At 40.8% G+C, this 13,924-nt stretch overlaps 1 protein-coding gene across 1 annotated transcript in view; it reads left to right on the top strand.

Annotated features, from left to right (window-relative positions):
- Nucleotides 1–1,008: 1,008 nt before the first annotated feature.
- Nucleotides 1,009–13,924, top strand: part of LOC127095581 (uncharacterized) — a 95,061-nt gene continuing 82,145 nt past the window's right edge. The window contains exons 1-4 of the mRNA XM_051034254.1: nt 1,009–3,361; nt 3,443–3,589; nt 3,749–4,259; nt 4,530–5,170. Coding sequence (XP_050890211.1) covers nt 1,009–3,361; nt 3,443–3,589; nt 3,749–4,259; nt 4,530–5,170 — 3,652 coding nt within the window. The remainder of the gene's footprint in view (nt 3,362–3,442; nt 3,590–3,748; nt 4,260–4,529; nt 5,171–13,924) is intronic.

The raw sequence follows: 13,924 nt of genomic DNA, 5'->3' as shown, positions 1-13,924 counted from the left end.
AAGGCTCCGATTAGCCGAGGGACAAAGAGTTTGGGTTGGTGGAGCTTTACAAGGAGCTAATTCTGAGCTAGATTTCCGCAACGAGGAGTTGGATCGAGCATCCCGAATCATCAAGGACCTTGAAAATACTGTCGAGAGGTCTAATGCCATGAAGAAAGAAGCAAGGGAAGATTACGAGGCCCAGATTCTCGAACTAAGGACCACTCTAAAAGAGCATAAGGATTTGCTAGCCAAGGAGCAACTAGAGAAAGAAAAGATTCATCGAAGCTTCATGCGTGAGCAGTTCAACCTTGGACGAGCTTGCGAGCAAATCAAGAACTTGAAGAGGGGAATCTATGACCAAGCCTATGTAGAATTGCAAAACAACTGCAGACATTGGGAAGAGCGTTGCTATGAATTCGAAGCTGCCATTGTTCAAAGGGACGAAATCATCCATAATCTCCAAGTCCTTTACGAAGAATGGAGGGACAAGTACACCAACATGACCGTGTTAACCAACTATGCCCTTCAAGACTTTCCTGACAAGTTGAAAGAGGCAGATCTGATCATGTGCCCAGATAATACCCCTAAAGAGGTCTACCACTTCGTCAAGTTCTGCAAAAGAACAATGGCCGAACTCATCACCGACATTGAGGCTCTCCGCAAGTCTCAAGGGGTCACTTTTAGGGTGGATATCTAGTTGGTTTATTTACTTCCATTACTTGTATTTTGCAACTTCTATGTATTGTTGTCTATTTTCCCTTCAAAGGATGAATGAAAGTTGCGATTTTTCTCTATTGTGTTTTCCAATTTCATGATTGTGAACGAGAATCGTCAAGTAGTTGTTGCAATGAATAAACATGAATAACTAAAAAGAGCTTTGCTTTAACAAGAAAAATCCGTGCATCATATGCATCTTTCAAAACACAAAAACATAAAAAACTCATCCATCCACCCTTTTTTTCCTTCCAGAACCACTCTCCAAAGCTGACTTTTCGGTACGATACACGAGGACGTCGACAAGCTGTCATGGAGCAACTTCAAGAGAACCAAGTTGTCCTTCAAGAAGAAGTATCCCAAATGCGGTCCCAAATGCGGCAATTGATGGAGACTATTCAAGCAGTCGCAAGAGGTCAGGAGATTATGGAAAAAATGCAAGAAGAAATGAACCAACGTGCCAGTACTACCAATCCTCCTACTCCTCGAACGGTCGAGAATCCGACTCCAGTTCCTCAACTTGATCCTCCAATCAACATTAATGCACCCGGCGGTGTTCCAAACGATAATCCTCGTCCTCATGCTCTTGAGACAGACGACCAACTTGATGCATTCTTCATCCCAAGGGACGCTTCTCAAGATGACGCCTTCGGTTCTGCAACCAACAAGGTGGAAAGGAAGGTAAAGGCTATCGAGGAAAAGCTCAAGGCAATGGGGAGCACCGACATTTTAGGCCTCGATGCGGCAGAAATGTGCTTAGTACCTGGGGTCATCATTCCGGCCAAGTTCAAAGTTCCGGACTTTGAAAAATATAAGGGAAATAGCGACTCTAGGACACACATTAGGGCATACTGCCGAAAGATGGCTGCCTATTCCAGCGATGATCAACTTCTAATGCATTTTTTCCAGGATTTCCTCAGTGGGGCATCTTTGGATTGGTACATGCAACTCGAGGGCAACCATATTCACACCTGGAGGGAAATGGCTGAGGCATTCCTCAAGCACTATCAGTACAACACTGATATGGCACCTAATCGCACGCAGTTGCAAAATTTGACTCAGAGGTCTGAGGAGTCCTTCAAAGAGTATGCCCAGCGGTGGAGGGAATTAGCTGCTAGGGTACAACCCCCATTGCTAGAAAGAGAACTGGTAGACATGTTTATGGGAAACTTGCAAGGTCCATACCTTGATAGAATGGTAGGGAGCACCTCTTCAGGCTTTTCCGACCTGGTCTTAGCCGGTGAAAGGATAGAAAATATGATTAAAATGGGAAAGATCCAGAACTCTGCCAGTACTTCTAGTGCATCAAAGAAACCTTTTGTTCCCTATGGTAAAAAACGAGAAGGCGAGACCAATGTTGCCTCCATCATTCGAACAAGAAATCCCACTTATCCACAAGTGGCTGCCATAGCTCCCGTCCAACCAAGTCAACAACAACCATTGGCAATTCCTGTTCAAACTCAACAACAACAACGGTATCAACAACAACCGCAACATCAGCAGCCACAATATCAACAACAACAAAGGATGCGAAGGCCCGAGAGAAGATTTGACCCAGTTCCCATGCCTTATAGCCACATTCTACCATATTTATTGAGGGGATCACTTGTGCAACTAAGAGAGTTAGGACCCCCTCCAGCGGTTCTTCCTCCCGGTTATGATGCAAATGCCCGCTGTGAATTTCATTCTGGCGCTCCCGGGCATTCGATCGAGAATTGTAAAGCATTAAAATACAAGGTTCAAGATCTTATTGACTCTAAGGCAATCACGTTCGCCCCCAAGAGGCCGAATGTGAATAATAACCCGATGCCCCCTCACAATAATGCATCGGTGAATATGATGGAAGCTGACAATGGAAGGAAATTGATGGCCTGTGTGGACGAGTTAAAAACACCACTCATCGAGATCAAGAATGATTTAATGAAGAATAATGTATTTCCCATCTGTGGTAATTCCTGTGAACACTGTCTGATTAACCCGCAACAATGTGGAACATTGAAGTCTGTCATACAACAATTAATGAACCAAGGGATCTTGGTGGTAGACTGTCCGTCCACAAAGGAAGATGTGTCTACCCTCGAGATACCATACGATGAAGTCCCTCCTCTGCAAATTCCATATGACTTCTCTCAGTTAACTCTATCGACAAATCCTGTTACTCCAATCGTAATAACAGTTCCCACACCATTCCCATATGTTGACACCAAGGCAGTCCCATGGATGTATGACACCTCAGTCTACATTCAGGGTCAGATGGTGCAAGAAGAACCGTTGAAGTCTAGTGACCCAATGATCAATATCAATGGCACTAGCGGAGTCACGAGAAGTGGAAGGATATTTGCACCGACACCCACTCCAATTGGAACTATCAATCCTTCAACTTCAGACAAAGGCAAACAAATTGATGGCGCTCAGCAAAGACAAGACCCCACACCTTCAGGTGAAGTAGACGAGTTCTTACGCATCATCAAGAAGAGCGATTATCGAGTAATTGATCAACTTAACCAGACACCCTCGAAGATCTCAATGTTGTCTCTATTGATGTGCTCGGAGGCCCATAGGGAGGCTTTGGTAAAGTTTCTGAGGACAGATCATGTACCACAAGAGATATCTGTTTGTCAGTTTGAAGGAGTAGTTAACAATATCGCTACTAGCTTAAGCTTAGGTTTCAGTGATGAAGAGCTTCCCGCCGAGGGGAGGAATCATAACAAGGCTCTCCATATTTCCATTGAGTGTGTGGACACAGTCCTATCAAGAGTTTTGGTAGACACTGGGTCTTCCCTCAATGTGATGCCTAAGAGTTCCTTTGCTAAACTAACTATTGAAGGACTCGTAATGAAGCCGAGTGAGCTTATAGTAAGAGCATTTGATGGGACTAGAAGGACTGTAATCGGTGAGGTGAATTTGCCTATGAAGATTGGTCCCCATATTTTCCTTATCACTTTCTTCGTAATGGATATCTATCCAGCCTACAGTTGTCTGCTTGGGAGGCCTTGGATCCATTCAGCTGGTGCAGTCACTTCAACACTCCACCAAAAATTGAAATTCTTAGCTGATGATAAGCTAGTTGTTGTCGAGGGTGAGGAGGACATTATGGTAAGTCACCTCGCATCTTTCCGATACGTTGAAGGAGAAGGGGAGATAAGAGAAGTCCCATTCCAATCATTCGAAGTTATCAATGTTGAAATGGTTTGCCCAGCAAGGGATGAATCAAAAGATGTCGAATCTCCCATGGCATCTCTTAAAGACGCCCTGACAATTATAAAGGATGGACACCCCCAAGGATGGGGAAGATTGCTTGAACTCCCTGCCAACAAGGACCGCACCGGTTTGGGATACAACTCCCAAAATTTGAAGAAGCCCGCGCCGATAGCTACAAGGGGATCAGTGCTCCCGCTGTCCGACAACTTCTCAAGTGTTGGTTACCTGGATGACAATCGTATTTGTGCCGTGGAAGAAGAAGAAGAAGAAGAAGATGATGGCTTGATCTTCACAAAGACTGATGGAAATGGTGCCACCAAATGGACCGAGTTTGAAATACCTAAAGTGACCTTGATTAAAATGTAATTCCCAATGTTGTTTTCCTTCCTTTTTTATCAAAAGAACCCATGTCAAGCCCAAGGCATGAGGGAATCATTTGTAGGGCCTCATCAAATTTCCTTATTAATCATTAATGAAAAAGGATTCATGTTCACAGTCAATTTTGAGATCCCTGCCTTTCATTTATTTATTTCACTTTTTTTTGTGGCATTTTTCTTTTTTTCTTAAAAAAAAATCTTTTCAAATCATCCTTTCTTTCATACCAATAAAAGCGTGAACCTTAAATCATGCAGATCATCCTCGACAACCACCAATGACAATTCTGCTACAGTCTCATACAGCTTTGACAACCCGATTAATCAAGCTGATGAAGAGTGTGAGGAAGAGGCCGAACTCCCAGAAGAATTGGCAAGGCTTCTCAAGCGAGAGGAAAAAGTCATTCAGCCGCACGAAGAATCAGTGGAAGTGATTAACCTTAGGACAGATGAGGAAGCGAAAGAAGTCCGAGTCGGCTCTGCTCTACAAGACGAGGTGAAGACAAAATTGATTGAGCTCTTGAAGGAATACAAAGATGTGTTTGCATGGTCATACCAAGATATGCCCGGCCTCGATACTGACATTGTGGTCCATCATCTATCCCTTAAAGAAGAATGTTCTCCAGTAAAGCAAAAACTACGAAGAACCCGTCCCGACATGGCTATGAAAATCAAGGAGGAGGTACAAAAGCAGCTCAACGCCGGCTTCCTAGCGGTCTCCAATTATCCTCAATGGATAGCTAACATTGTGCCTGTACCTAAGAAGGATGGCAAAGTAAGGATGTGCATAGATTACAGAAATCTAAATAGAGCAAGTCCCAAAGATGACTTTCCACTTCCACACATTGACGTGCTAGTAGATAATACCGCCCAGTTCTCTGTTTTCTCTTTTATGGATGGTTTCTCCGGTTATAATCAGATCCGCATGGCTCAAGAAGATATGGAGAAAACCACTTTCATAACACCATGGGGCACCTTCTGCTACAAGGTGATGCCTTTTGGATTGAAGAACGCCGACGCCACATACCAACGAGCCATGGTCACTCTCTTTCACGATATGATTCATAAAGAGATTGAGGTCTACGTCGACGACATGATAGCCAAGTCTCAAACCGAAGAAGAACACCTTGTCAATCTAGAAAAGCTGTTTGAGAGGCTGAGGAAGTTCAAATTGAGGCTTAATCCCAACAAATGCACATTTGGAGTAAGATCCGGAAAATTGTTAGGTTTTATCGTCAGTCAACGTGGCATAGAAGTAGATCCCGAGAAAGTAAAAGCCATACAAGCTATGCCTGCACCCAAAACCGAGAAGGAAGTCCGAGGATTCCTAGGTAGATTGAACTACATTGCTAGGTTCATATCTCACCTCACTGCCACTTGTGATCCAATCTTCAAACTTCTTCGAAAGGATCAAGCCATCATTTGGAACGATGACTGCCAAGACGCATTTGAGAAAATAAAGGAATATTTGCAAGAGCCTCCCGTGTTGATGCCTCTTGTACCTGGTAGACCATTAATCATGTATCTCACCGTTCTTGAAGGATCAATGGGTTGTGTCCTCGGCCAACATGACGAGACTGGTAGAAAAGAGCATGTAATATACTATTTGAGCAAGAAGTTCACTTATTGCGAGAATAGGTATTCGATGCTTGAAAAGACTTGTTGCGCACTAGCATGGGCTGCCAAACGTTTAAGACAATACATGCTCACTCATACGACATTGTTGATCTCTAAGATGGATCCTGTCAAATACATCTTCGAGAAGCCGACTCTAACTGGTAGAGTAGCCCGATGGCAAATGGCTCTGACCGAGTACGATATCCAACATGTCACTCAAAAGGCCATCAAAGGGAGTGTATTGTCTGATTATCTTGCACAACAACCCTTGGAGGACTATCAGTCTATGCGTTTCGAATTCCCCGACGAGGATATCATGTTGATTAGGGATTGCAACATCCCCGGTCCCGAGGAAGGACCCGAGCCTGGATCCCGATGGACCATGGTTTTTGATGGAGCTTCTAACGCTCATGGTAATGGCATTGGGGCAGTAATCACTTCTCCAACTAATTTCCACCTCCCCTTCACTGCCCGATTATGTTTTGAATGTACAAACAATATGGCCGAATACGAGGCTTGTATCTTTGGTATTGAAGCTGCTATCGATCTTAGAATCAAAATCCTGGAAGTTTATGGGGACTCAGCCTTGGTAATCAGCCAAGTCAAAGGAGATTGGGATACTAGAGACCATAAGCTCATTCCTTACAAAGAGCATGTCTTGAAACTAGTCCCCTATTTCGATGAAATTACATTCCACCATATCCCTCGAGAAGAGAATCAGCTAGCTGACGCTTTGGCGACTTTGGCATCCATGTTTAAAGTTAAGTGGAAGAACGAAGCGCCATCCTTTCACCTGAACTACTTGGACGAACCTGCTTACTGTCTGGCAGCGGAAGACGAAGCTGACGGTCATCCTTGGTTCCATGACATCATGAAATTCTTAGAGAACCAAGAGTATCCTGCGGACGCGTCTATCACCGACAAGAAGTATCTTCGAAAACTGTCATCCAAATTTTTCTTAAGTGGAGGGGTATTATACAAGAGAAATTATGATTCTGTTTTGCTTAGATGTGTGAACAAGCAAGAAGCAAACTAGATTATAATGGAAATTCATGAAGGATCCTTTGGGACGCATGCCAGTGGGAGTACTATGGTGAAGAAAATCTTAAGGGCCGGATATTACTGGATGACTATGGAGATTGACTGTCATTGCCACGTCCAAACCTGCCATAAGTGCCAGATCTATGCTGATAAGATCCATGTGTCGCCAACGCCTCTCAACGTCCTAACATCACCTTGGCCTTTCGCCATGTGGGGCATTGACGTGATCGGACGCATAGAGCCAACTGCCTCGAACGGACACCGCTTCATCCTTGTAGCCATTGACTATTTCACAAAGTGGGTAGAAGCAGCCTCGTACGCCAACGTTACCAGACAAGTGGTGGCCCGATTCCTCAGGAAAGAAATCATCTGCCGTTATGGGGTCCCCAACAAGATCATTACTGATAATAGATCTAACCTCAATAATAAAATGATGAAAGAGCTATGCCAAAATTTCAGGATCGACCACCACAACTCGTCGCCTTATAGGCCTAAGATGAATGGCGTTGTTGAGGCAGCTAACAAAAATATCAAGAAGATCGTGCAAAAGATGGTGGAAACCTACAAAGATTGGCACGAAATGCTCCCATTCGCATTACACGGCTATCGTACTTCCGTACGCACTTCCACTAGGGCAACACCCTTCTCCCTTGTGTACGGCATGGATGTGGTCTTACCAGTCGAAGTAGAGATTCCTTCCTTAAGGATTTTGACAGATGTTAAGCTTGATGAGTCTGAGTGGGTACAAGCTCGATTTGACCAACTAAATCTCATTGATGAGAAGCGCTTAGCAGCCATCTGCCATGGCCAACTTTATCAAAAGCGCATCAAGAGGGCACATGACAAAAAGGTTTTCCCCCGCAGCCTAAAAGTTGGAGACCTCGTATTGAAGAAGATTCTTCCAATCCATACTGACCCAAGGGGAAAATGGACGCCAAACTATGAAGGTCTGTATGTTGTAAGAAAGGTCTTCTCCGGAGGAGCCTTGATCCTCGCAACTATGGATGGTGAAGATGTTCCATCCCCGATGAATGCGGATGCAGTCAAAAAATACTATGCTTAAAAAAATATATATATAGCCCGATATGTTGAAAACCCGAAAGGGCAACTTATGCAAAAATGGGTATCCCGGTAGACTGAAAACCCGAAAGGGCGGTCTAGGCAAAAATTAGGGATTTAATAGGAGCAAGAGGCTGCATCCCGTAAGGAATCCTTCTTCATTCCTTGGCAGGTCAATTATGTGGGTCCCAAGCAAGCCAATCCTATCACCCTCCTTCAAAAAAAGCAAGATCAAAGGACGACCAAAGGCATGAAGACTACAGCAGAGTTAGAATCTGGTGGAAACTCGAGATGTTTCATTGCCATTACAATTATCATTTTCTTTTCGCAATCACCTCTTTTAGGAATTGCTTTCCTTTGTACAAAAATTCCCTATTTATGGAATCACTTGTCAATAAAAATCAAGTTCCCTCACATATGTTCCATATTTTTACTTTTCCTACTTTGTCTGCGAAATATGACCTTTCTCTAAATAAAATTACATGGGAAATTTTCGATTAAAAGACCTTTTTTCAAAAAAAAACTATAAGGAAGACAATATCGAATTATATTCTTTCTAGAATTTTGCTAAAGGTAGTCAAAACACATTTCCAACTCAAGGGTGCCACATAGTTCTTTGGACTAAGCCGATCATTTCTCCCCCCAATGGGAATTCTCAAACATTACATTCAGCGTCTGCTTAGACGTCGAACTTCAATTTCTCGAGTATCGGAAAGTCAGTACGATTCACCCAATCACCCTTTTTAAGCCCAATCACCATCGGCATTCCCTAAACACACTCCTCCGCAAAGCCCAAACATGCTTGGCATAACTTGCAGACCATGCATTTCATATATTCCCCATGAAAGCCCAAACATGCATTGGCATACATAACATCACATCATGAGTATCTCCTTAACTTACTCAAATTAACTCGTCAAAGTTCGGAATTTCCCAACCGTTGTTAGGAATTTTCCCCAATAAACTCTTTTCCGTCAATCCTTTGACGAAGACAAATTACCCTTCCGTCAACCCTTGGACGATGACAAACTCTTTTCCGTCAACCCTTTGACGAAGACAAATTACTCTTTTCCGTCAACCATTTAACGAAGACAAATTACCTTTCCGTCAACCCTTTGACGAAGACAAATTACTCTTTTCCGTCAACCCTTTGACGAAGACAAATTACTCTTTTCCGTCAACCCTTTGACGAAGACGAATTACCTTTCCGTCAACCCTTTGACGAAGACAAATTACCTTTCCGTCAACCCTTTGACGATGACAAAAATTTTCCATCAGCCCTCTGATGACGACATTTTACAACAGTTTCTTTCTGTCAACCCTTTGACGAAGACAAATTACTCTTTTCCGTCAACCCTTTGACGAAGACAAATTACCTTTCCGTCAACCCTTTGACGAAGACAAATTACCTTTCCGTCAACCCTTTGACGATGACAAAAAATTTCCATCAGCCCTCTGATGACGACATTTTACAACAGTTTCTTTCCGTCAACCCTTTGACGAAGACAAATTACCTTCCTGTCAACCCTTTGACAATGACAAACTCTTTTCCGTCAACCTTTTGACGAAGACAAATTACCTTTCCATCAACCCTTTAATGATGACACCCTTTTCCATCAACCATTTGATGATGATCCCTCATTGGAAACAAAAATCCCTATAAAAATCCAAATACCCAGTTGCAGTCCCACATGCATTGCATGCATCACTTCATGCATGATTTTTCCCTCCGAAACGAAAAGTTATTTGGCACAATCTATAGACCGTGCATTTGCATACCCCAGCAGCCCGAGCATACTTCGGTATTCTGCATACACCATAACATACATTGCATATCATACACATCATGACATAACCATCATACATCTGACCCATGTCCTCCCCACATGATACCATAAACTATCCTCAACAGATGATTTCATATCAAATTTATTTTCCACCACATGAACAATCTTCACAAATACCCATCACTTCATATCACATTCATTTCATTGCCAGCAGGTTGAATTTCTAGATATTTTTATTTATTTAATCCTCTCTTAACTTGGATGTGTGGAAGCCGTTGCTATCTAAACATTCAGGTTCGAGAAGATTAAATAGGGGCAGCTGTCATACCCCGAAATTCACCCTACTCCGATACAACTTTCATCTGATCCATGGCCCTACTGCACATGCATGCTTTCATTATCTCCTCATCATAATTATATTAACTTTCATAACCAAATACATATTGCATGGGATCAAGGCATGATTTAAAAAAAAAATTAAAAAAATAAATAAATAAATAAATAAATAAATAAAAAAAAAAAAGAGGAAAAGGGGGGAAACCGGATTTTGCCTCCCACACTCCAAAAAAAAGAGCTTTTTTTTGCACAAAGGGTATTTGGTTCCCCCCATTTTCCCACTAACTTTCCCTATAAATAGATGCACCATTTCCCTTCATTTTTCATACTTTCTAGCCCCCAAAATTGATGAAAAAATATCATTCAACCCCTCTTCTCCAAACCTAAATCAAAACCCAAAAAAAATTTCTCTCCCAAAAGTCACCACTACCAACTTTTTTCCATTTCACATTTTTTTTCCTCAAAGTTTTTCACTCTCTAACACTCATAACCCAACCCTTTTACTAAGCTTTCACCACAAATATTTTTATCCCAAACCCCTTACTTCACATTCAAGCTCAACACTATTTCTACCTAGTTTTTTTTTCACATTTTGTGGATAATGATTTTAACTTAAACTTTTTAACTTTTAGTTTCTTTTTTTATTAAAAATGATTGCTTGTTCTTGGTTGGTCTTTTGAGATGGTTTAGATTAAAGCTTGCAAAAAAGATTGACTTTGGTTTACTCACCCTTTTTAAAGATTTTTTACTCTTACTATCCTTTTTCACCTTTTTGTGGTTGCTTTGTGTATGTTATCATTTTCTTTTATTATGGACTTGTTGTTGTGTTTGTTTGGTTGATGAGGTGTATTAGATCTTGACCATGGTTGTTTAGAGTTGATTAAATCTTCAATGTTTCAAACCTATCTATGGTTGATCAATAGATCATTCATGATACTTTGAGGCATTGATAGATTGCCTCTATTTTAACCATATTTGGGTCATTTGATGCATAGATGAAACCATGTCTTTACATTAACTTGCTAATCCATTTGCTTATTGTTACTAACTACTAATTATTAACTCCTAACATTTATATTATTGCACTTTATTTTTTTGCAATTTATTTTATTGTTCACTTTATTTCAAGTATTTTATGTTTATGTTTATTGTTATCTAACTATATCATTTACATTATGCTAATTTATTTACTACCTTATTATCTTGTTAAATAAAAGAGGAATAAAGATAAAAGAAAGAGAAAAAATCACTTTTTTTTATTTATTTTTTTATACTAATAAATGGACTTAAGGTTGCATAACTTTCTTTGTTACAAATCTATTGTTAGTTGATTTTTTTTCATCTTCAATACTTTGCATCAATGATAAGCTATCCCTTAATGTATCATATTTTAAGTCTTTTTGGTCTAAAAAAAAATAATCAAAAAAATATATTCATTTTTGTACATGTTACTAACCACTAATTATACTTCATTAATTTTGTTCATCATTAACCTTTGTTATTGACTTATATTTGTTTTATATCATTTATACTCACTAACCGTTACTATTGTGATATTGTTTCTTTTTTTTGTAATTTACTTTTATGTCATTACATTGTAATTTACATTAAAGTACTCATCATCATCATCATTGTACAAATTCATCATGCATGTTTATTTACTTGTTATTTATTTTATTATCATCAAACATTAAAAACAACAAAAACATGATAAAATGATAAGACAAAAATATTCATTCCACTCTTAATCAACTTGGACTTAGAGGATTTCATTTTAGGACCCTTGCTTGGAGGTCTTTCCCTTATCTTTGTGATACTTTTGTAAATGTTGGATTTTATTTGTAACTTACATTCATGTTGTAAGAATGGCATCATGGCACCACCTTAGAGGGACATGTTTGTAAGACCATTATCCTTTGTTTAGCTTAGGTCACTTTTGCACACAAAAGGCTTTCTCTTTGGCTACCTTACAATGAGACTTTTTAATTTCTTGTTGGTTACTTTGCATTCATGTTGCATAAGCCAAATTTCATAATCAAAATAAAATAAACCCTTGATTCAACGTCAAGTGGCATTTTCTTAGCCAAATTCAAAAATACTTAATAATTACGATTATTATTGTGCGCCATGAGCCTTAAGTGGTGGAGAATGAGTGAGAATGGAGCATTCCTACCCTTACTCTGATTATTTTGGACGCAAGACGCTTGACTTGTTATCTAGAATAATCACCTCCGCCCATAGACTTTAGTACAATATAATCACAAACATTCTTTCATAAAACCCTTATTCAAGGTAAAAACAATATAACTCATCAAACTCTTTTTTTGTGCCTTAGGGCATCATTCCAAAAACCCTTTTCTCAAAGGTAAAATCAACCAACACACAAATATTTTCTACTCCGAACTACGGAGCTCTGATTCCTCATCCCCGAATGAGTGATACGTAGGCACAAGGGCCACAATCCTTGGCGAGCATTATAATAACAAAAAAACACCCCCCTTCTTTTCACACATTCTTTTTAAAACAATAATAGATAAATCCCATGTATGTAAAACAACCCAAATGGTTCCCATGGAGTACCATGGGCGTAAGGGGTGCTAACACCTTCCCCTTACGCAACCGACTTCCGAACCCAAATCTCGGTTGCGAGACCGATTCCTTATTCTCCTTTTAGTGCTTCCCGTGCGCGTCTCTTTTCCGAGGGTTTTATCGACTATTTCCCCTCTCCTCTCCGATAGAGGTGAACTAAATAAAATTCGGTGGCGACTCTTCTGACTTTGCCTCTCTTTGGCATCTCTTTAGTCTCGGTTTCGTTATCGTGAAATCCCGGTAGCGACAATATACATGCAAAGTGATCGTCGAACCCTAACTTTGGCAATATTTCTCAAATATTAAAACCAAATCTTTTACCGCATTTTATTACACTTTTATGCAAGATACCGTGACTAAACCCAAAAACCCCCTTGTTACTACGAGTTAAGAATTAAAACAACTGTCGAAAGGCGGCGATATCTCACAATCCCTGTGGAGACGATAACAAAAACCCGACACTTAAAATTACACTCAGCAAAATGGCGCCGTTGCCGGGGATTGTGAATTGATATTGCGAGCATCGCAATAGTTGCTTAATTTTTAGCTTTCGAATTTTTGACTTGTGCTTGTAATTTGTTTGGTTTAGTGTGCAGCTTTCGTTTTAAGCGAGGGCAGATTCCTGTGGACGAACTTCTTTTTGATCCCGAGATCGAAAGAACCGCAAGGAGGCTGAATAGCAAAACGATACGAAGGAGGCAACAGGCTAGACAACGACAAGAACAAGGAAAAAGTTCTTCTACCACACATCCACCACCGTTCATACCTATCATGGAACCACCACCACCGCCCATTTCCACTCCATGTGTAAACAGTCCAAGGAATACTGCTCAGTTTGCCAACCACACGGGAAGGCAAGCCGAGATGAAAATGGGAACTCTTAATTTACTATATGGAAGTCCATTCACCGGAATGGACCATGAAGATCCCTTTGCTTTTCTCACCAAATTTTATGAGATAGCATTGGCGGGCAGAGTTGATCAAGCTCAAGAGCTCCCGTTGTTCAAAAGATTATTTCCCCACGCTTTGCTCGGCAAAGCAAAAGATTGGTACTTAGATCAAACACCAGCCGTCATGACAGACTGGAACGTGTTGGAAGAGAAGTTCATCGAAAGATTTTTCTCCCACAACCGATTCATGGAATCCAAGACGGCCATCTCAGTGTTTTCACAAGGAACCAATGAATCATTAAATGAGGCGTGGGAAAGATTCAAATCCATGCTT

The sequence above is a fragment of the Lathyrus oleraceus genome, chromosome 1, assembly GCF_024323335.1.
Source record: "Lathyrus oleraceus cultivar Zhongwan6 chromosome 1, CAAS_Psat_ZW6_1.0, whole genome shotgun sequence".
NCBI classification, from domain to species: domain Eukaryota; kingdom Viridiplantae; phylum Streptophyta; class Magnoliopsida; order Fabales; family Fabaceae; genus Lathyrus; species Lathyrus oleraceus.
Note: the sequence above shows the minus strand (reverse complement) of the source record. Positions and strands in the feature narration are given on the sequence as shown.